The sequence below is a fragment of the Stylophora pistillata genome, chromosome 7 (assembly GCF_964205215.1).
Source record: "Stylophora pistillata chromosome 7, jaStyPist1.2, whole genome shotgun sequence".
Classification (NCBI taxonomy): Eukaryota; Metazoa; Cnidaria; class Anthozoa; order Scleractinia; family Pocilloporidae; genus Stylophora; species Stylophora pistillata.
In genome coordinates, this window is record NC_142525.1 from 13,657,316 (window position 1) to 13,680,330 (window position 23,015).

At 37.6% G+C, this 23,015-nt stretch overlaps 4 protein-coding genes across 6 annotated transcripts in view; 2 read left to right on the forward strand and 2 right to left on the reverse strand.

Moving 5' to 3' along the window:
* LOC148726717 (uncharacterized) overlaps positions 1-5,380 on the reverse strand; it is a 7,818-nt gene extending 2,438 nt beyond the window's left edge. The window contains exons 1-3 of the mRNA XM_088728030.1: positions 4,923-5,380; positions 4,066-4,780; positions 1-148 (exon numbers count right to left, since the gene is read on the reverse strand). The exon at positions 1-148 is cut by the window's left edge and continues 1,112 nt beyond it. Of these exons, the coding sequence (XP_088584156.1) occupies positions 1-148; positions 4,066-4,780; positions 4,923-5,172 (1,113 nt within the window). The 5' untranslated portion in view covers positions 5,173-5,380. The remainder of the gene's footprint in view (positions 149-4,065; positions 4,781-4,922) is intronic.
* Positions 153-1,334, forward strand: LOC148726718 (uncharacterized). The gene is made up of 2 exons (XM_088727892.1): positions 153-404; positions 678-1,334. The coding sequence occupies exons 1-2, from the start codon at positions 294-296 to the stop codon at positions 1,317-1,319; spliced, it is 753 nt and encodes a 250-aa protein (XP_088584018.1). The 5' UTR covers positions 153-293; the 3' UTR covers positions 1,320-1,334.
* On the reverse strand, positions 2,854-4,047 carry LOC148726719 (uncharacterized). The gene is made up of 2 exons (XM_088728000.1): positions 3,610-4,047; positions 2,854-3,469 (listed from the first exon to the last, which is right to left on the reverse strand). The coding sequence occupies exons 1-2, from the start codon at positions 3,839-3,841 to the stop codon at positions 3,321-3,323; spliced, it is 381 nt and encodes a 126-aa protein (XP_088584126.1). The 5' UTR covers positions 3,842-4,047; the 3' UTR covers positions 2,854-3,320.
* A 483-nt stretch (positions 5,381-5,863) lies between the features above and the next one.
* Positions 5,864-22,812, forward strand: LOC111341462 (tyrosine-protein kinase receptor Tie-1). Of its 3 annotated transcripts, XM_022948435.2 has the most exons (18): positions 5,876-6,074; positions 12,539-12,892; positions 14,590-14,844; positions 15,059-15,325; positions 16,006-16,299; positions 16,428-16,757; positions 17,339-17,452; positions 18,271-18,289; positions 18,680-18,704; positions 18,873-19,176; positions 19,564-19,674; positions 19,959-20,149; positions 20,384-20,506; positions 21,047-21,117; positions 21,379-21,419; positions 21,745-21,841; positions 22,032-22,131; positions 22,421-22,812. In XM_022948435.2, exons 1-18 carry the CDS (start codon positions 6,011-6,013, stop codon positions 22,484-22,486), a joined length of 2,826 nt encoding a protein of 941 aa, XP_022804170.2. In that variant the 5' UTR covers positions 5,876-6,010; the 3' UTR covers positions 22,487-22,812. The 3 variants fall into 3 exon arrangements, 1 of the variants encoding a protein (XP_022804170.2); XR_015989580.1 differs by lacking the exon at positions 21,379-21,419 and having other exon boundaries at positions 5,872-6,074; positions 22,421-22,549; XR_015989581.1 differs by lacking the exons at positions 21,379-21,419; positions 21,745-21,841; positions 22,032-22,131; positions 22,421-22,812 and having other exon boundaries at positions 5,864-6,074; positions 20,379-20,506; positions 21,047-21,119.
* Positions 22,813-23,015: the final 203 nt, after the last annotated feature.

Consider the following 23,015-nt stretch of genomic DNA (forward strand, 5'->3'; position numbering starts at 1 on the left):
GAAAGGGGTAACTTGTTTTGCTGAGCCAATAATTCTTGCAAAGTCATCACTTAGTTCATGGTCAATCTCAATATTGGACTTTTGCAATTCCGCTTTCATGTCATTCAACTGCTGCTCAAGTTCAGCGCACCTCAGTCTTTGCCCCTGTCATAGTTAATCGAGGGGACTGGTTAGGAAGGCCGGCGAACTTCAAAGGACCGGCTTATTGTTTACGATTTTAGGTTGAATTGCACCGTTACGTCATGATACGTCACGAGTACCGTGCATCGCTATCGTTGTCACAGTAAACAAACATGGCGTCTGGCATCGAAGACTTTATATTCGAAGAAGATTTCGATGCTATTATGGCAGTTTTAGAAGAAGATGAGAATTTGGAAGAACAGTTTCATGAAGCTGTACAGGAGGTGCGTGTTAAAAGCTAAAAGTTAGTCCTATTTAGTCATTTTATTCGCGGTTTGTTGCTAGAAAAGGCTCGGTGTAGTTGGCTTGAGATCGATCAGTGTTCGGTATTGTGTATCTGTTTCCAGAGCTCCAGAAGAAAAATTAGATTTCTTTCGGATTCTTTTAGAATCGTTAAAGCTTTAAGAAGAGTTATAGTAGCAATATTGGTATAAACTGATTTCAAACTGTGGGCGATTTTATCAAGTTTGATCAACTAAATGTTTCTTACATTCTAGGTCCAAAGGCAAGACGTAGCTTGTAGTATATGTCAAAAAGTTTGTAAAAGTAAACGAGGTCTAAGCAGACACACGACTATTAAACACAAAGATACCAACCAAGATCCCGAACAAGATGTACAAGAGGAAGAATCAAGGCAAAGAATAGCATTTACAAGCGACGTTTTGAACGATCTGGTGAACAACGTGAAAACGACAATAAGCAAAAGAAAAGCGTTTACAAAAGCAATGCGAGATGAAATATCATCATTCCAGTTTAACATTTGCGAAGGATCAAAAGAGTTTGAAGAGATACGGACTATTTTTGATGGCTTTACGAAGAATGGAAACGCTGATAAGTTTTACTCCAAGTATTACGCGACCATATCATTACATGCTACAAAATACTTCCCGAGTCTGTCCAGTAATTCAGCAACATTGTTATCAACTAAACTTGCTGATCGACTCCTGGCCTACTGCAAAGAATCTCTTTCTCCTGTAAATGATAACGAAGTTGAAAAAGCTTTAAAGGAAAAAGAGATTGCTGGTCTACAATATCTAGGAGGCTATGTCTTGCAAAATCTGCACAATAAACACAGAGCATCTAAGAATTGGAAATCAACAGAAAGTCAACAGGCTACATCTTTATTAAATGCATGCTAAGAAGAATCAAAGACTATCACTGAATCACAGAAACTTATCTCTTCCTTAAGCCGTGGAGGGCTGTGGAATCCAACGAAAAAACCCCAGAAAATATTTTTGAGGGCAGAACATCATTTTAGAAACAATTGTAAAACTGACCAAAGATCTATCAACATTGAAGCTGTAATTGAGAAATGTTGCAAAGATACAGATGTAGTTGCTTTCTTCAATGAAATTGTATCTGAATCCTCACTGGAGATTGATAGCAGTATTAGTAAAGATATGCTGCACAGTATTATCACCTTATATTTACGTGTACGCTCATTTTCATTTGCAAGAGATGTAATTCAGAAGCACAAGATCAAACAGAAGCAAGTGAAAGCTAAGTCCCTGAGAAAGGAAATTAAAAGGGCAAGTGGAGGAAAGGATGATAGAGAACCCTAGAATCAAAGACAGCATAAAATGCATCAAATGGCAATTTTATTTATAGGGTCAATGTTCTGGTTTATGTTAGCAGAAGTCAGTCATCTAGATGTCAACAAATTATGTATACTTAAAATGTATGAGGTGGTTTGCAACCACCTTTGAAGCAATCAATGTATTTATTAATGTCAATGTTCTGGTTTACTTAAGCATCTATAGAACACTAAAATTCTAACTTAGAAGTCAGCCCTATCTAGATGACAACAAGTTATGTACAATATTATATATATATATATATATATATATATATATATATATAAAGTGGTTTGCAAACATCTGTGAATCAATATTCAAGTCATTTACAAGACAATGTTGCAGTTGATTAAATACAAAAGAAAAACAATGGAATTGACATCACATTGCAAAGAATATTTTACAAGTATTTCAATACATTTTTGGATGTACCACTGCAAAGTTATATCGCAGTATTTTCTAGTAATAAATTAAAAATGTTGATGTCAATTCTTTGACTTCTTTCTAGGAACAGGATCATCTGTTACATTTACCCAGGCTTTGCCCCTGTCCTTCCTTCCACGGGTATTTCCACTTTGGGACGAAATAGACCTTTGTATTCTTATTGCATTATCATTGTAGCCAAAGATTCTCATGTCTGGGTTGTCGCTTCTTCTTCCCAATTTGCGTTGATTACCAAAGTGCTCTGTCGGATCTCTTTGTAGCAGGAGGGAGATTTTGCAGCCAGCGACAAGGCATAGCGAATAACCATTGGATGGTATTTGACACCACTTGGACTACTTTGGAGCAATTTCTTTTGCTGCCGCCAGAACAATTTCATGAACGGTGTCACCTCTTGAGCTTCACTGAGTATGGTTGTAACATCATGGCTCAAATTGTGATCAACCTCAATACTGGATTTGGCAATTTCTGATTTCATTTGATTCAGCTGGCACTCAAGATCTGCACATTTAAGCCGTTGCCCTCTCAGTGTAAGTTTAATTCTATCTGGGGCAGTCTTAGAAACTGGTGCATAGAGATGTGCAGGTTCTGACATTCGTCGCTGCTTTGCTTGTGACGATCGATGCATATTATATGATTGTTCCTCACGTGATAAACAAAGTTCTATGCCCTCAACAAGGAGCTGGCATTTACACGAACGCCAGTATTCCTTGAAGGAAAAGTTTTCAGGTTCATTATCACTACAGTTCAAAGGATCCACTGACATTGGGATGACATGGTGAATAATATTTGAGTTCAGTTCTGGTTGTTCAATCCCAGGACAAATAATGAAGGACTCTGTTAGTTTTCTGACCAATTCATTCAAGGTAACATTTCTCATTGATCTATAATACTTCGTATAAAGTATGTGGTCATCTGGTAGTAACCAACCATAAACTAAAATGCTGAACCCAAGACTGTCATCGACCACCAACTCCAGTTGTGGTAAGCAAACAGAGGACTCATTTGACTTTCTGAACACCATTCTGTCTTCTTTGGCCTGAGTACACCACTCTTGTATAATCTTCAATGACTGGGCTCTTTTACAGAATTCATGGAAGCTTTTATAGCAATGTCTCTTTTCGGTCAAATATCAGAAACTTCGAAGTCTTCCTTTACAATTGATCTCAAAGGCCTGGGAGTTGGTGGTTGTTTTTGAAAGCTCTTCTGTGGCATGCTCAGCAATGGAAGTGCTCCAAACTTCGGCCTTTTCTTTGTCATTTTCTCTGATACGGCTGAGAGATAAAGTTTAAGATATATGTTAACGTTTTTATCAAAAATTCAACTGAGTTACATAGTAGATTTCGCATGTTTTGGCGGTCCGTTTACTAATAAGCACACCGCTAAATCGCTGGAATTATACACACACACTTACTTATTTCGATGTCATTTTCATGAAAATGCTTTTCACAAGTAAATACTTTGTCATTTTCGATCTGTCGTTGGAAGTTACTGTCCGTAACTCTGTATTTCTTGAGCTCATGGAGCCAATCTTCGCGCCATTTGCGATATGCTTCGTTCCGAGGTGCTGGAAGCTTCCATCTTCCAATTCCTTTGGTTTTACGGCAAGTTCCACAGCCAATTACGGAACAGTTATCTCCAGGCATGTTTTTGAGTTAAAATCTATTCATTTTCAGTCAAGCAAACAGTAATAAAAATAATTTAAAGTCAAAACATTTCTCTATCAACCATTTTCGAACAACGCTGCATTGTATTGTGATGCACGGTAGTCGTGACGTCACGCACCAAAAAGTTGAACAATAACCTACCCCTTTGAAGTTCGCCGGCCTTCCTAACCAGTCCCCTCGATTAACTATGCCCCTGTAAAGTCAACTTTATGCGCTCTGGGTCTGTCTGGGAAACTGGTGCTTTCACATGTGCAGGCTTTGCTGACCGACTTTCTTTTGATTTTCTTGCATTTTCTGAACAGCTCATGAATTCGTCACATTCACAGCAGACAACATGTTGCTGACACAAGAGAAAACAGCCTTTTGCTCTCCAAAATCCCTTATGTGGGAACTGCTGCTCCTCTTCTTCTCCAAATGTGTCATGACTCAATGGTATAACATGATGATACAATTTCCCATTAAGTTCCATTATAGAGACTCCATCACACAACCTGTATCCCTCCAGTTGCCTTATTAAGTTAGATACAGTAATATTTCGAACTGTTCTACGATAGTCCAGGTACAAAGGATGATCTTCAGGTAAATAGGAACAAAAAACTTTCACAGTAAAGCCAAGACTGTCATCCATAATAATTTCCAAACGTGGCAGAACGTACGGATGCACGGTTTTCTTCAGCACAATTTTGTCCTCAAAGATCTTCAGGCTCCAATCACCAAGACTTTTTAGGCTTTTAACTCGTTGGCAGAGCTCTGAAAATCCCTTGTAGTAGCTGTGTGGTAAAGGCCCCTCGTTACATTTTACAACCGAACGTTCAGGACGTGGTGAAGGCTTGCTGCTTTCATGGTTTTTCTTAGGCATGTTCAGCTTCGGCAAAGCTCCAAATTTGGGCTTCTTTTTAGTCATTTTCGCAGATTGATCTATCAAAGAAAAGATGAAATAGTCAAACCTAAAACCATATCCACTTTCAGAACGAACTTCAAACAGCAGCAACACTGATCGGTGAAAACTAACTCGAAGCAAATCCGAAAATTTAACAAGAAAATACAGATATGTACTTACATATTTCGATATCTTCGGGCGCAAAATGTTTCTCACAGGTATATATTCTATCGCTCTTCAACTGTTCCCTGAAGTTCTGATCCATTTCTCTTGTCTTTTTGTCCCCTCGATTAACTATGATCTCACCAAGCCATTCGTCTCGCCATGTTCCATGAGCTTCGTCTTTTGCCACAGGCAACTTCCAAATACCAATTCCCTTAGTTCTTCTGCACGAACCACAGCCAAATACTGAGCAATTAGCCCCTGGCATAACTTTTATATTTCTTGCAAAACGACAACCATATACTGATGAAAATTACGGAGAAACCTAACACATATCGCACAACTAACAAGAAACTACTCGACGGACGCCATGATCGTTTGATAAATGTGCACTGTCGCGATCACGTGACAAGGCAAAAATCAAAACAAAGACATCGGTCTTTGAAGCTCGCCGACTTTCATAACCAGTCTCCTCTACTAACTATGATTGTAGTTACGACAAAAAAAAATGGCGGACAATTTGAAACATATTTCCGACGACGAAGAGTCAGAATGGCTACCAAATATACATCCAAGTTTATTAGATGAATCGAACGAAGAAAAACAGCTAAACGACATGAAATTTTTTCAATTATTGAAGAAAATAGAAACAGCAACAGGACAACGCGCCAATTCCGTTCCGCCTCGCATACTTCTGTCACTCACTCCTCGTAAATAAATATCCGCGAAATTCGCCTGCACTGAAATAACAGTTTTGCGTGTTGGATAATAAATAACTTATTACACGTTTTGTTGTGTAGTATCGCTCGTTATTTATATTTTGACTCGCCCTACGGGCTCGCCAAAATACGGCACAACTCGTAAAAATACTCAGCGGCACTACACAACAAAACGTTTAATAAGATGTACATACTTTAAATTGTATGGAACGAAATTTATTGTATTTTCTGAGCACCTCGTACTCGTCCGAACCTCATAAACATGCGTGACTGCTGAAATCGAGCTTGTGACACCCTGAGGGGGTCACATCATTATTTACATAATTGAGGAACGCAGCTTAAAAGATCAAGGTTCCAGAAAAAAAAGACAGCCCGGAATTTTTTGTGATGTGGAAGGACCAGGTAATCGTTAATTACTTTGCGACTGCTCTCTTATTCACTCCTCTTGCAGGTATGTGAGGTTTGTTTTGCTTTGTTTTTTGTCTTATTTTTTTTCTTTTAAGTAAAAATTTGCGAGACAAGACCCAATCCTTTTAACATGACATAACAGCTCCGAAATAATAGAAGGCGGAAACTACAACTGGGAATGAACATTTCATTCTCTACCTAAACCTTATTCTGTCCAAAAACACAACGTTAGAACGACACCCGGCGGTATAGGACTACCTTCGTGTCCTGCCGTACTCGCACACTCAATAGATTTAATTTCCATTGCGATGTTGGAAGCGGCAGTGTGACGAAATAACAGCAATCAATTGTATCACTTACAATTCAAACAAAGTCGAAGCGAAGGATGTATCTTCAACTTCTCTCGTGTTCCTTTTTACCTTTTTGCACCCATTTTCCCAATTCGAGTCTTCACTTGTGTTCGACTGCTCTTACAACAACTACGTTCACTTATTGCTGCACTACAATCTTTTATTAACTCTGAGTGTGCTCATAAGCTAGTAGAATTGAAGCGGTACCGAATCAGTTCAGATTGGACTCCACTTGATTAACATAATGATGCGTGCCACATAGGTAAAACATTTTTGTGAATCAATTAATCACACTGTTCCTATGTGAAGATAGTTTAAAGTTGGGGCGGACTAAGGAATGCCAAAAGGCTCAACTTCTAATAAAATTCTCACATTCTTGGAGATAGAATTTTGTTTTGTCTCACTTTTGGAGGGGATCTGACATAATCCGCTAGATACACATTGATGTATTTTCAATTGCCATATGTATCTTGGATTTCGGGAAGGTATCGTTATAAAGTTTTGCATCATCAAAGCACCACCTGAAAGCGTTTTGGTGGCTTTCGAACGCGCTGACATATACTGCAAGAAATACAAAAATGTTCTTAGAGTATCAAAAGTTTGAAGTCGATTATGTTGGATGGCTTAAGATAAACCTGTGTTTTCCACACTTTTGTCACGGAAGCTTTTTTGGTAGAATGCCGAAACATTTGTCATTAGCGACCGTTTTCTCCGTAAAGCCGCCTCTAGGTCCAGCCAATGTGGCTGGGTTACCCAGGGTAAGCCACAAGCCTCGGACAAAGTAAAGAATTTCCTAATAAGAATGTATATAATTTGCCATAACTTTGTGTTTGCTCTCGGTATGATCAAGTTTTCAGTGCATTCTCTCTTCGTCTTTAAAAGGTCCCGGTGCTTTACCACTGCAAACTTACTGCGAACAATCATTGGCCAAGATTTTAACAGACAAGTCTGAAGATGAATAAAGTTAAAAAAAATGTATATCGATCGTTGCTGATGAATAATCTTCTGCGGGAATCCTCCTTCCGAAAACTTACATTCGCTTTAATTTAGCGTCGTCGACTAATGACATACTTTCGGTCATGGCTCAATCAGACTAAGAAAGGTTCGTATTTCTTCCTAGAAAAATAAAGAGTAGCAGAAAGGGGCTTGGAATGAGGTGAACGACGCACAATGTAGTGTTAGTGACACATTTTAGAGTGAGAATGGCTAATCTTACTTTAACGACATGTTATAAGAAATGGATGCCATCATATCGTATGAACGAAATAAAATTAAAAGACTTTTCACAAATGAAAATGAGCTGCCCGGAGCAAGCGTGCGACTGAACTGATAGGCACTTTTCGATCAAAGAGAATTGCTATGATATCTATTTTCACGAGAGATTTCATAAGCATGTCGATTGATTTAAGAACATATCATGTATACTAAATGAGACTCCTAAAAAAAGAGAAACGGCTTCCTGGAGCAAGTGGACGCGCCTAATAGTAACAAATTTCAGTGAAATTCGAGCTCACTAGGAGGCTATATGGGTAAGATCATTAATTATGTAAGGTATCTCTTATTCGAACGCTGGTTCCCCTACTTTTTTGTTTTAATGGATGTCCCGGCGACCAGAAGCAGATGTCCAGTTTACAATGAAACCTTCTAGTCCAACCTAAGTTAATAATAGAAGCACTGCCAAACTAGTGTGGAACTATATTGACCCAGACAATGATCTTCAAGCCATTATCTTTAGTGTAAAGGTGGATGGTATTCGAGGAAAGTAATTTAAACGAATGATGTTTGAACAGAATGGTGTTGTCCAGGAACATCCAGATTTACCTCTTGTTTACAAAGGGAGAGTCAGGATCGAAAGAAATGCTACCTTGGTCATTGAGAAGGTAGCCACCCAAGACAACACTGAATTTAGATGTGAAATAATTTGTTCCAAAGGTGATAGGATTAGTCTGGTTCAGGTTATTGTGGCGGGCATGTGTTAAACTTTTATCATACTGAGTTATTTCTGAAAGATATATTATCAGTGTTTAACGCCTATGATTTTTTAAAGGACTTTAGTGAATCCCACATAGTTGCTGATTATGTTATAATTATGTGTGCTGAGAAGCCTGACCAGAACGCCTGGTGGAGAAAGGATGAAATCAATACATGCCACAGTTCCTACTTTGGGATGACCAAACGAAAAATTGAATTCCATGCAAAACGTTTTTAGTTATAATCCTGGCATGCCAAATAGCACGCGTGTTTCGGAAAATTCAACGGAAGAGTAAATTGCAAAAAAAAAAAAAAAAAAAAATTAAAAGATAATAAAAACAACTTTGTTACAGTGTTTTTAAAAATGGCTATGATTATTCATGCTGTTGTGAGCTGTTAGTAAATACTTCATAAAGTGAATGCAAATTAGTTGAATTATTTGAAGGATGGACGTGAACTTAGACGTAAATATGTGTAGATGTAACTCGACTTGAAATAAATCAATAATACTCATCTCTAATTACAAAATATAGCATCAACAAGAACAACGGCAAAAAAATAAATGATACAAAAACAAACTCACAATTTGTAGAGTAACCAGGTCCCGCAGTAAAACTTTGAAATAAAAACAACACAGCAAAAAAAAAAAAAAAAAAACTGACGAAACAACTGACTTAGTTGAAATCAACTAGCAATGAGCATTATCCAACGAGAACAACGCGCAAGTAGCTACTTGCGCGAAACAAGTAGCTACTGGCGTTAAGTAATTCTTACGTGACCTCACGCAAAAACCTAAAATTAATTGAACAGAAATAGAACCTTACAATAATAGTCCACAATGGAGAGAAAATCAACATAAACTTATTTCGCAGTTGCTTGACAATAAATAAAAAATGCAAATTATAGCTGCTATATTTACATGGTAATATTTTGCTACTTTAGGCATCCCGAATCCTTGCAGAATTTCTATTTCCAGTATCCATGTTGATGTTGTTGGGTCGAAATCTCATGAGACTTGCCTGAGGGATCGTGATGAGTTCCAGGGATAGTATGGTTTCTGGCGCAGGGCGTGTACTCTGTGAAGGCGGACGTCTGCGTCTCTGTGTCTCTTGATTCTCTCCTACATAGGCTTTCCAGTCTCGGCGATGTGAGATTTGTTGCATTTGCAGGAAACCCCTTTAAACCACTCTATCTACTTAATTCGAGCCAACAGCCTCGGTTACTAGCCTAAGTGAGATGATAGTGTCTGAGTCTCTGTCTCGAAAGCCTTTGACGGCAAACGTCCTTACGTGTTATCTCGAAGAGCTTTTGGCACAACACGGCTAATTCCTCAGTTGCACAGAAGATATTTTGATGACACTCGCAAGAGCGCCGAACACCGACGCTGCGGCGAGTTTCTTAATCATCAATCAATCAATTAATCAATTTATTTAACGTGGTCAGAACGTTTAGTTAAAAGCTAGTTTACAGGTACGCCACGAAATAAAAAGAAAAAAGGAAATTATAAAGCCTTGTGAAGGTATATAAATTTAAATAAATTAAGAATTAAGAACTAGAATATATAAAATGTAAAATGTAATCGTTAAAAACAGGCTAATATTAAAATATAAGAATTTAATAATGTAGTCAACGTTGAATTTCGTTGAATGGCATACATCCCAGTCTAATATTTGCTATGGAGTTTACTGCAAATGATGCAATCCCTTTCATTGAGTTTGGAATTATGAAGATAGTCACCAATCTGGAAACCAAAGTTTTAAGGAAAGAAGCGACTACTGGGTTGCTGTTGCACTTCCACTGCCATACCGAGAAACGGTACAAAGACTGTCTTCTAAAGGCAATGCTTTTTATGAGAAATGAGACACAGTCAGATCTGTTTTTATTCGCCTTCATTACCCAGTAAGTCTTAAAGACTCGACTATTTCCGATTCTCATGCATGAAACTCTTAAACGAGCCTATCGGAGAGTAATACTGGTACTAGCAACGTAGTCAGAGTTTTTCGACACGTTACTGAACACAAGATTTCGGCAATTGGAAAACATATTCCTGCTACGCACGGTAGAAACGATCTTAGTAAATACCTCTAGGTTTGAATGCTTAATATTTCAAATGCTTTTTATCAAGAAATTCCAACCGAAGTTGAACGTGCAGGCGGATTCCATACTTGCCAACCTTTAGTATAGTTTTTCTTCGTCATTTATGGTTATAAAGGTTTATTTAGTACCAATTCTTATTTTAGTATTTAGGTCTCCAAAACTTACTATTCTTTTTGACTTGATGATGTCGTTATGTTGAGGATAAAACTTCGTCGACAAGCTTTTTATCGCAATTAACTATCGTCAAATGACTTTTAAAATCTCTCTTTCTTCAACGTTAAAGCAATAGTGCTAAAAAACAATTGGCCTCCGCGCAGGCGGGCTAATGCGATAAGCAACATTTTCGGCGACGGAAAGGATGCGACATCTTACATAGGTAGCAAACCAGCTCTTGTCCCGCTGCTGACGTTACAGATCTACAATTGAGGTTTAACTTTCACATGTTTTCCACTTTTAAAGGAGTGTGATGTTGTTTTTCCTATTTTGATTTGGTGGTGATCGGACAGAATCCATTATTTACGTACTGACACATGTTCATTTGCTACATGTTTAATTGCGGCCTTTCATTGTTATGGAGCATTACCACCGTTAAACAATCCAAGCTTTAGATGGCTGATATGTTCCGGAATACATAAATAGTTGTTCGGGTAGTCAGAGCTAAAAATCAATTTCACAATCACTTAGTCGTTTCAACACTTTAGTCGCGCAATATATTTAGCAGCATATGTGGTAAAATCTCTCTCTATCAAGTCTCCTCCAGGTCACGCCGATACGTATATATTTTTAGCGTCTTTTGTTTCGGCAAACAGTATTTGGGAAATCAATCAGCACATATTGTGCTTAAAAAACCTTATGGCCGAATTCTCATTCACTTACTCTCCCAAAACGTTTCAGGCTGGAGTACGTAGTTTTAATTCCTCTTCATTATATCTCAAAAAGTATTTCGAAAATTAAAATTTGGTCTCTATTCTTGAACAATTGATCTTACTGGGTCAATTTTCATGGGAATCGGTTTAATTCTATGAGCCCCGAGTATGAAAATGTTTGGCCAATTGGTTCTAAAATCAAAGCAGTGAAAAGTGGAAAGCGCTTCCAAATTTTCCCTAGACGATATGTTTAAAAAAACCTGGATCCGAATTCAATTTTTCTATCTAAATTCTCACCAGAAATCTTGTTATCATTTACTGAAAGGCGAATTTCGATAAATTACACTTAAAAACTTAAGACTACTGTAAGGATGTAAAAAAAGAAAGTTTTTAAGTATTTCGTCTGTGCAAGTATCTTGCTTGTTCAAAACTGTGTTTTGGTTTACTTGATCGGTGTTTATACCACGCTCTCCGTCTTGCATCATATTCGTAATCGAGAAGTACCCTATGACCTCAGTTGTTTTTAGACTGCGTAAGGTTTGACTTTCTTGTTAAAAAATAAACAGTAGCAAACGACTGCCTCAAATATAATGAACTTCGCTGTGTCAGTGGCGCATCATGCAATGAGAATTTCTGTAACGAAATGTTTCAAGGATGTAACATATAAAGTGGTTGTTATAAACCAAGTACCGTCTTGCAAAAAGAAAAAAGGAAAAAAAAGCGACTAAGACTAGTCAATAGCAATTCAATTAAAAGTTGACGCAGATAGAAAGTTTCTTAACTCTTCGTGTTTCTATTTTCTTGGGGTTTCCTTGTTTTGCGTCTGTTTAACTGTATTCAATTGTTTTTGGACTCGTTGTAGGCGTTTTTGTTTAACTACACCGGCATATCGTAAATACCAGTGAAAAACTTTAACCAATGAGAATCTCCCTCCTGGAACGAGCGTGGAACTGATAACATTTTTAGGGACCCTTTTTATTATGTAAGGAGCAGAACAGCTAATGGCATTGTTTTAGTGACTTTTTGCTATTTAGATTCTTGTGGAAGTTGCGGAACGCCATCATTTTCTTCTGACATACAAAATTACATCCGACTCAAAGCGGAGATTTCTTAGTATTTTTCTTTTGGACACGCATAAGCTGAGCCGTAGAGATCAGATGTTACATTATGTAAAATACGTCTTATGAAATAACTCTTTGTTTTAACGATTGTTCTGCAACCAGAAGCAGATGTCAAGTTTATAATATGGCCTTCTAATCCAACCTACGTTAACAATGGAAGCACTGCCAAACTGGTGTGGGACTACAGTGACCCGAACAATGATATCAGAGGCATTGCCTTTGATGTTCTGGTGAATAGTAATCGAGGTAAAGAATTTAAAAGAATTCTGGTAAAACAGAATGGCGTTGTTCAAGAACATCCAGATATACCTTCTGCTTACAAAGGGAGAGTCAGCATAGAAGGGACTGCCTCTCTAGTCATCGAGAAAGTAACTCTCAAAGACAACACCATATTTGGATGCAAATTATTTGAAAGTAGGACTAATCCTCGTAACCAAGTTCGGATTATTGTTGCAGGTATGTCTTGAAATATAGCAGTTATAGTAGTGGATTACTAATGAATGATGCGCTACTACAGCATTAAACACTTGTTAAAATCTAGGTGACGTTTTCAATCTTTTTTGCAGATTCAATGTAATTCCAGACGAAGTTAGCATATTCCCATTTTCTTTCCGCGAATGTTGCTCACAGCTATTTAACTTTTTTTCAATTGAAAAGTGTAGCCTTAAAACTAATATAATAGCTATTAATTGCTTAGTGAGAAGATAAGATAATTATTTCCCCGGACTATTTACCAAGAGCCTATAAAAGAGCTCATTGACTCCGTGTGCTAATTTTTCCGCTTCGAAGGACTATTCTTCGCATTCTTAGAGGAGAGACCGGAGAAAATACACCGTTGCATCAGATTGCCTTCCAGAGTAGGTTTTTTTTTTTTTTATCAAGAATCTCGCCTCATCATAGTCCCATTCCTATCGTACTAGTTTATATAATGCATGGTGCTTGTGTTTTGCATTGTTATATATCTCACCGCAAACAAAGGTAAGTGATCAGCCAGCCTGATGACAGGGCAAATGATATTCTGTATTCTTTGAGGTTGATTGGAAAAGATGTGATCCAGACACGTTTCGCTAATTGGTCTTGTTGGAACGTTTACGAGCTGATCAAAATTCATAGTCTTCAAGCCTTTACTAAGACGATGTTTATTAAATTTTGACCGATTGAGCTCGTCTATGTTAAAGTCCCCCAGCAGAATCATTTCTTTGTTCAGGAGATAAGCTTGCTCAATATTTGCCTCTTGGCGAATGTCGTCTGCCAACGAGTGAGAGGGCGGGCGATAAATTCCGGGGATAAAAAGCGATCGATTTGACTTAAAAGGAAAAACCTCAAGCCAAATAATCTTTAAGTAGCGTTTTAAGTCGGTTCTGCGCCTGACACGCAGATCATGATTGACAAAGGCTAGTACACCACCACCACACCTCGGTAATCTATCACAGCGATATAATGTAAATCCAGGAACAGCATATAATGAATCTGGAATGTTGGACTTCAGAAACGATGACTCACTTTGAAATATTGATGGTCTGCTTAGTCCTCAAGTGTTCTCCCGGGTGCCACAATAGATAATCACGTCATCGATGTAAGCTTCGCAACCCTCAAGATCTATGACTTTGTTATCAAAGGGCATGACTTATATTGGTACAGTCCTTCTGGTGTTGCAGAGACTGAAATCTACTTGGTCCATTCTGTCAACGGATCTTGCCGGAAACCCGCGAGAAGTTCGAATTTTCTAACATTTTCTTGCGCTACTCGATATAGGAGATATGTCTGTCTTAGTCACGCGGTTCACTCGGAGCCTTAATGCGGCTAACTGCAGCAACATCTTCTCATGAACCATTACTTCGCTCTGATTTCCAGGTTCCCACAGCTTGGAGAAATTGGTAAATGGAGCCCGGCATTTTCCCGTTTTGTTTGAGTTGATAAAACCTTCGCTAACATAAACGGAATACTATTCACATTCTTCATGTAAAAGAAAATATTTTTCCCCCAAAATAATATAAATGCTTGACATATGCGTGGTAATCTTACCAAAAAGTCTACTATGATAAATACGGTAGATTTCAGAGGAAAATGGGAAGAAGAAACACACGTTTTTTATCATTATTTTCTATTTATTTTGTTTACAAATGTGCCCTTGCCCTCCTTTGTTATTGCAGAGCCGCCAACGATAAATCTGTCACCAGTGCACGGCAGTTATCGAGAGGGTTCCGTTGTTAATCTCAGCTGTACCGCATCGGGGATTCCAGAGCCAGATATTACATGGATCTTAGATGGAAAAGTGATCAGTTCAGGGCAGGGAGCGGCGCTTTTAAAGTTCAACAGTCTAACAAAGACAGATGATAGATGGTATACATGTAGAGCAAACAACACGGCTGACACCATAAATAAACACATAATACTCCTGGTCTACCGTAAGTAATATCAGCCGTATTTTTTTAAACATTATCATGTTATTACAATTATTGTTGTTATTATCCCACCATGGTGGCAGGATAATAAACCAATCAGATAACTGTGCAGAAATTCAATTATCCCAGACGCACATTTCCTTGCGGCGGTTTCCCACATTCATACCAAGTCGTGGTATAGTTTTATATCTCGAGTGACTTCATGTTCAAATTGCAGACCCACCAACAATAGAAAATGTAACCTCGTCAAGCAGTAAGTCTTGGATTGGTCACACTGTGACTTTAGAGTGTAAGTCAAATGGCGTTCCTACACCAACGCTCATCTGGTACAAACCTGATGGAAGAGAAATAAACAGAGTCAGAGCTAGAGAAAACAAAGTACAAGTGACGCCGAGGAGTGATCAAGATTTCGGTGATTACAAGTGCATTGCTGCCAATGGACTGAGTCCCTCTGACGACACAACAGTAAAAATAACACAGATAAGTACGATTCAATTTTTGTTTCACCATTGAGCGTCAATCACGTCATCTTCGAAAGCATTTCTCTAGAAAAAAAACCTGAAAGTTTCAAAAATTGAATTCCTATAAGACTTTTTTAAAACCTGAACGAATGTCGACGAGCTCAAAACTGTAATTTCGGGTCTCTTCTGCTGTGAATTGGTGGACGAAAAAACGCTAAGAGTTCTTAGTTAGTACGATAATGTTATCATACATATTTCGTCTGATCAAAAGTTTATATATCGTCTCAAAAGAGTGATAAATGAGTCAAAAGAATGACTGATTTTGAAAATGCTTGAACACAATCTAAGTTGTGGCTGTGTTATCACTTCACTTGTATCAGTTCTATGTTTTTGTGAGGTAAAACATATACAAGGGCGATTTCGCAACACAATTTGAGTGTTATTCATCTCAACGAGAGGCCTATTGTCATCGAAATGTCCATATAATAATCAAAAACGAAAGGCATTTTTAAAAGTTTCATACCAGACTCTCCCCATGTATACTTCCTCAGCTTCGGCCATTGATTTGGTTTTATCAAGTGTGCAGCATATTCCATCATTTTGGTGTTCGCAGTATGTAACGTTATCGACTTCATATTTCGTCGTAATTTGATAGAAATATGAGAAAAATAAATGGTTCAAGATTTTACTTTATTGTTTGAAGAAAAACCAGGCACACCATTCATAGTATCATCAGAAGAGAGTATTCAAGCCAGTTCACTAACAGTACGATGGACCGCACCAGCTGATGATGGAGGAAGTCCTATCACAGGATACATGGCGATTATACTAAAGGGTGACGCTGAGATAAACAGTGTTAATGTTACTGATCCTGCCATAACAAGTTACACCTTTGGGGGTCTGGAAAGAGATACAAACTATGCAGTGAAAGTGATCGCAAGGAATGGTCTGTTTGAAGGAGATCCTATTGTAACCACATTGAAGACAAACTTTGAAGGTAAGCAATTCCTCCTGGAGAATAACAATAATGCTTTCTTTTCCTTACGATACTTAAAATTTCAATTTTAGACATTCAGTCAGCGAGACATTCTAGAAACTATGTGTTACATATATTGGTCAATCTAGGTCCACCGGCAGCGGTGGAAATATATGGCCTGCCCAGTGAAACAACAGATGATGAGATCACCTTGAAGTGGAAGGAGCCAGAAGATAATGGCAAAGAAATTATACAGTACACTCTGTACCAAAGATTAGTCACTAACGGAAAATTAGGAGAGTGGACAGTCGTAAGGAAAATCATGGAAGTTTCAATCAATGAATTGACAGTCAAGTTGGAGAGAGGCAAGGTGTATGAATTTACAATCACTGCCACAAATAAACTTGGTGAAAGCTTGGTTGACGAAACGAAGATCAAAAGATTAAAACTTGTAGATCTGCAAAACAACAACCGGATAGGTAATGATGACTTAATTTAAAAAACTGTTTCTGAGTCAACGAGTTAAAAATCTTGCCTTTTGAACCCCCTTTACCCTTGTTTATCAGAAAGAAGGATAAAGCTCCGGAAAAATACAATTCGCTGACCCAGATTTCTTTGATTCGAAATAAATAAAGATCGCGTGAGCGTCAAGCGTTAATACAGTTGATGATATCCTCTGAGTATGAGTTGAGTGGCAATGCTGCCACGCATGAAGCCTTGATAAATAACAATCGTTTCCATCGGAATGGTCGATTTTCGTCAACAAAAAGAGCTATAGCCTTCGTTCACTCAACAGTCCAACAATCCGTACGTGATAATCAATAGTCGGGCTTCTTGACTTAGTTTTCACTTAGCGGCATCACTCAATCTATTCTTAAAGTAGATCAGTTTCGTAGTTATTAATTAAAAGCGAGTACTCAGACTTTACTAGAGTCCTTTTGGTTCCGATCGCTGGTCAGAGAAGAGTACACTTTTGGTATCAGCAACCCATTTTTAACCCTTTCTTCAAATTGCTTTTTACGAGTTGGTTAAAAACGGGCCTAATATCATTTCTCTTCAGCCAAGGAGGAATGCAAGTGCTCATGTCATGACGTCATTTATATTGCCATAATTGGAGTACTTGTGTTAATAATCCTTCTGTCATTCATTTACATTCTCTGGTTACACAAGAAAGGTAAATTTTATAATTTTTTTAAATTTGTTTTATTGTTGAGTCACAGAGTGCCTAAGCTATCTATGAGAGGGTAATATCATAAAGCTTTGTAGAGAGTGTAGGCTCCGTCTTGAAACAAGCAAATAACCTCTAGCCTAGCTTTACAAAGTACAAAGTATTCCTTGTGTAATATTTGTTCTCTGGTCGAGATTTCAGGCCATCTCATTCAGAATTTTAAGTGATCGACGGGTTCATAGCCATTTGAACCCGTGGCAAGAACTTCTTGTGCAGTTCGGCGACCGTTACGACGCGATACCAGACATGAGTCAAATTTGTTGGGCACCCTATTGGCGGACACGCTAGATCTGTTACATTACGCTGGATCGATTCCTCGACGGCAGAAGTTTTCTGATATAGTTTCCAAGAGCTTGAAGGACAACTATCTGACTTTCGCGATGCAGTATCGAGGCAAAAAGACGAGGTTTAATCTGCGAATCGAGCGGCTTTCGATAATTGGTCGTCCGTTGGTCTGACGAAGCCTCCCTCCCTTTCCTTCTTCATAGTGCAGGCAGGAAATGGGATGAAAAGTCAGCTAAAACTCTACAAAATGCACTTAAATTACTACCAGAGAGGAAAAATAACCGAAAAAAAACTATCGGAAGGTTAGAGTTTATTAGCTTAGTTGTTTACGAGTTCCAGAGCGGAGCCTAAATTCCCATACCAAGCTTTGTAATATTATCCCCTCGAAAAGAGCTCGGGTACCCCTTTGGTGGGGTTTGGTAAGAAATAGGACTCCGTGTGTCTAATTGTACATCTCACAATACTTTTTTTTTCCCTAGGCGCTGGAGGAAAGCAGAGGTGCGATGTCCTTTTTTACAGTCATTTAAAACGGGCTCAGTGAATGACAAAAACGAAAACAGCAATCATATCATTACAAGGAGGCCTAGCTGTTTATGAATATTTGAGGAAAGTTTTTAGGAAAAATGCATGATGTTTCTTGTCTGATTCTGCAAATAATGTGATTTGTAAATTAGCCTTAACGAAAACAAAAACTAAACAAAAACAAAAGTGTCACTTTAACGAAAGTAAGATAAATTATAAGAAAACTATGTTAGAAAAGATATAACAGCAGTCAGCTGGGGATGAATGGTGGGCTATTAGTTCGCCTGTAGATATGAGGATAAAACAACACTGAAATGATTCAAACTGAAGCATCTCCGTAACATATTACTTTATTGTTCATTGTAGGGTGAAAGATGAAAAAGCCTATGAGGTATATCCTTTAATACTTAAGAAAAATTGATTCATACAAACGATGATAGGATAAATAAAATCAGTCGGCTTTAACAAATTGAGCCAAAAGTAATCGTTTACATCATTTTTACCACCGCACGTGCAAATACGCAACGATATCAAGTCCATATCTCCCATAAATTTTCAGAAAGATATTGAGTTAGAAGACCTGGAATTAAGTTGTCCTGATTCAAGCGATATTGCCCAGCATCCCGCAGAGTACATTGATATTAAAGAAACAAGCTTAGATGATACTCAAACTCAAACTGCTGGCCAAGTTACTGATTACGCAGCACTTCTTCCATCAACACGCTCCTGGGAAGTGTCAAAGGATCATGTGAAAATAGAAAAAATCATTGGTAAAGGTGCTTTCGGCCAGGTTGCAAAGGGAACAGTTGAAAACCTTTGCGGAAGGCCTGGTAGAACAACGATAGCCATCAAAATGCTCAAAGGTAAAGCTTTACCCTTTTGCGAACGAGAGTTTAGTAAATTTTTACCCTTCGTTCACAATTCGGAGTGATATGTCTTGAGAACTGTTGGCCAAAATGCGATACATTCCAGGTAAAGAAAACATTCCTCTTTCCCTTCTGTAAAACTTGATGAAAACAAACTTCGGCCGTAACAAAAATTGACAAGGTTTCCAAGCCCTATTTTTGTGTTTTTTTCCTACATTTTACATCATTGATAACCTAAAATTACTGAAACTTACATTAATTCCTGCAAGTTTCTCATGATTTTGAGTGAGCAAAATGACTTCCATTATTCTTACCTGTGATTTTTCGATTAAGCAGTTTACACTGTTAGAAATATACTTGATAACTGTAGAAATTTGTCTTCAGATGACGCCTCGGATTCGGACGAGAGAGATTTGGAGAAAGAACTTGAGACAATGAAACAACTAAAACCACATCCACACGTCATAAAACTTCTGGGATGTGTTACGGAAACTGGTAAGTTCTTTTCGTTAACCGTTCATGATAAATTATTATTATGAAGAATTATTATTATGATAATTATTATTATAAATTATTATTATTATGAATTAATGTAAGTTTCAGTAATTTTAGGTTATCAGTGATGTAGTTGATATGTACATTTTTAAACGCAAAGAATGTAAAATGCATCATATCTTGTTATCTCTAGTTGGTAGACTTTTCTTTTGAAAGAAAAAACCTTTTATCCGGATTATTTTGTTTATCTCTTTTCTCATTAGAACCGCTTCCTTGTTTTTCAGAGCCTCTGCTGGTGTTGATCGAATATGTTCCTTTTGGAGATTTGTTGGGTTATCTGAGAAAGAGCCGTGGATTAAATGATACTTACTTCAAGGACGCGGATATCAAACCACAATCAAATCTGACGTCACAACAGCTGATGAAGTTTGCTTGGCAAATCGCTGATGGAATGAGTTACTTGTCCTCAAAATCTGTAAGTTTTTTTTTAATAAAAACATCAGAGCCATCATAGTATAGGCAATAGCATATTTCTTAGACTGCGATGGAATAGTCAGGTTCTGAATCAAAACCGCAGGAAGACGGTGGTGAGGGGTCTTATAGCGATGTTAGACTATTGGTAACCAGCTTTTGTTAAAATCACCGGGTATAGTTAGATTTTCTGATAGCAATCATCTTCGATTAATTCAATTTATTTCCCTGAGGCTAGATTATCCACCGAGACCTCGCAGCCCGCAATGTGTTGGTTGGGGAGAACGAAACATGCAAAGTAACAGATTTCGGAATGGCCAGAGACGTACAGCAGGAAAATGTTTATGAAAGAAAGACAAAGGTACTTTGAAATATGAGGTTTAACTTTAAACAACAAATATATATGAAATACATATATATGAACTGCGGTTATGAAACGTATATGTGCACGATCCTTCGCAGTAAAGCACTATTTAAGCAATAGTGAAAATCAGCAGTTCATATATATGTATTTCATATATATTTGTTGTTTGATTTATCATCTACGGGTTTATGTCGAATTAATTTGATGGCCTGCTCCCAGTTGGCTTGTTAGCTCAATTGGTAGAGCGCTGCACTAGTATCGCAGAGGTCAGTGGTTCGAATCCCGAACAGGCCTGAATTTTTTTCAGGTCTGATTTTCACTATTGCTTAAATAGTGCTTTACTGCAAAGGATCGTGCACATATACGAGGTTTAACTTTATTGCATTGATTATAGCTATAATTTGTAATTTAATTTTGACTCCCTTCGAACTCCAATATTTTTTTTTTTCATGGAATCATATAGCTCCATTTTTTTTTTATGTTATATCATTGTTATGTAAATGGCAATTTTTCTTGCAATAACTCTGAATTTCTAAGGGTCGTCTTCCAGTAAAGTGGACAGCTTACGAGGCGTTGTTGTATGGCACATATACCACCAAAAGTGATGTGTAAGTACAGGCGTTCATCACTTGTTAGGATATATCGCTACGCACTCGATTTGAGTATGAAAAGTAAATCCTGCCAACAAGTCTGCACACGTACGCGTACCATCCACACGTTTCCCATAGCATCAAGCTCAATACTGGAATAATGCTCCCATCTTTGGATAAATTCAAGTCTGTCGCAAATTGACTTTCCAGCGTCTGTCACATTTCCTGTTTTTAAGAGCGCTCCTTATGTTAATGTAATTTTATCCCATTACCTTCTAGATGGAGCTATGGAATTCTCCTTTATGAGATTTTCACAATAGGTAACGATTTAATTCATACATTATATATAATGAAAAACAAAGACGCTTATCAACCACTGGTTGATTGTTACTTAATTTGAGGATCAGCGTTAAATCCTAAGACAAAACTGATTAAAGCAAAGTAATCAAGATAAAACAACGAAGGTGCATTAGCTGTCTGTCCCATACGGCCCTATGCGTGCATCTGCATAAAAAAAATAAAAATAAAAGAAATAATTGTTTTAAATTTTGTGGTCAACAATCTTACGCAACCAAACAGGATTCATATGTACTCTGCTTTCCTTTCCGCCAATAAGAAACAAAAGAATATTTAAATCATTTCCAGGTGGTTCCCCGTATCCACGGATGGATGGCAAGAAAATTGCGAAACTACTTCAGCAGGACTACAGAATGCCTAAACCACAACATGTGGATGATGAGTTGTGAGTTGTCCATACTGTTTCTTACCTTTTAAATTTACTTTGGTTTGTCGTTAGTCCCATTCAAAGAATTATTTCGCCCGATGACTGTAAGTTAAAGCCATTTTTAACTGGTATCCAAGTTAAATGAGTCTTGAAAACAAAAATACACTTTTCTTCGTTTGTTGAATGTATTCTTCGTGACAAATATCAGGTACCAGATCATGATGAGATGCTGGCAAAACGACCCGGATGTTCGACCAAAATTCACTGAGTTAAGAAACCAGTTTAAGGATATGGAAACCAAACACAAGGTACCCATAAATACTATTAAGGGAAACGCTTGAAATGCCAGTTTTTAAAACTCTTCGTGGTGGCCAATTGACACGATCAACTCAGTTCAGGATAAAAAGAAATTAAACTATGTTGTGACCGTAATAGAGACCGCGGTCTTAATGTCAACTGTTCATAAACGATAGGGTCAGTGGCTGACACTTAATCTACCCCTGGTGAAAATAAGATCATTTTGTCGTGTTTATCACAAATCTTACACACTCAACTTTGATAATCTCGTGAAATTGTTTGTTTTTTTTTTCTCCACAGAGGCTGATCAACATGAAAATGTACGACAAGCAGTTGTACGCAAACGTTGAGGACTTAAACGTATAGTCATCAATCTCTCCTATTTGTCTGATGCTGGATTTGCAATAAACGCGTAGATTTTTACTTGTAGTTAGCTAGAAATATAACTTGTTTGAAAGAAGCTGAAATTCGAAAGAGTCACATGAAGGGATTCATTACGGTAAAACTAAAGTGTGACATGTACCAGTCTATTCTCAATCCTTTTAACTCCTTTTATTCTCATGATAACAATGCCCTATAGAAACAGTTTTTAAATTGTGTATGTGTAATTTTTGTTTTTTGTTTTTGGAAAAATGAGTGCAGAGAAAGATACGTTTTTGAAAAATAAAGTAACAAAAGCACTATAATGCTGACTAATTTGTCGGAACTTTGTGTCACTGTCCCTAAAAGTCCACCAGTTTCCCATCTCCTCATTAAAATTAATAAATAAATTAAGAAAAGAAGTGAGGCTCAGTGTAAAAATAGGACATAGAGCAGCCTGTTCAGTATCCTTTATTTAACTTTTTTTTTTCTCCATTCAGCAGATATTCCGAAAGCTTCTAGTGCCAATCTTCAT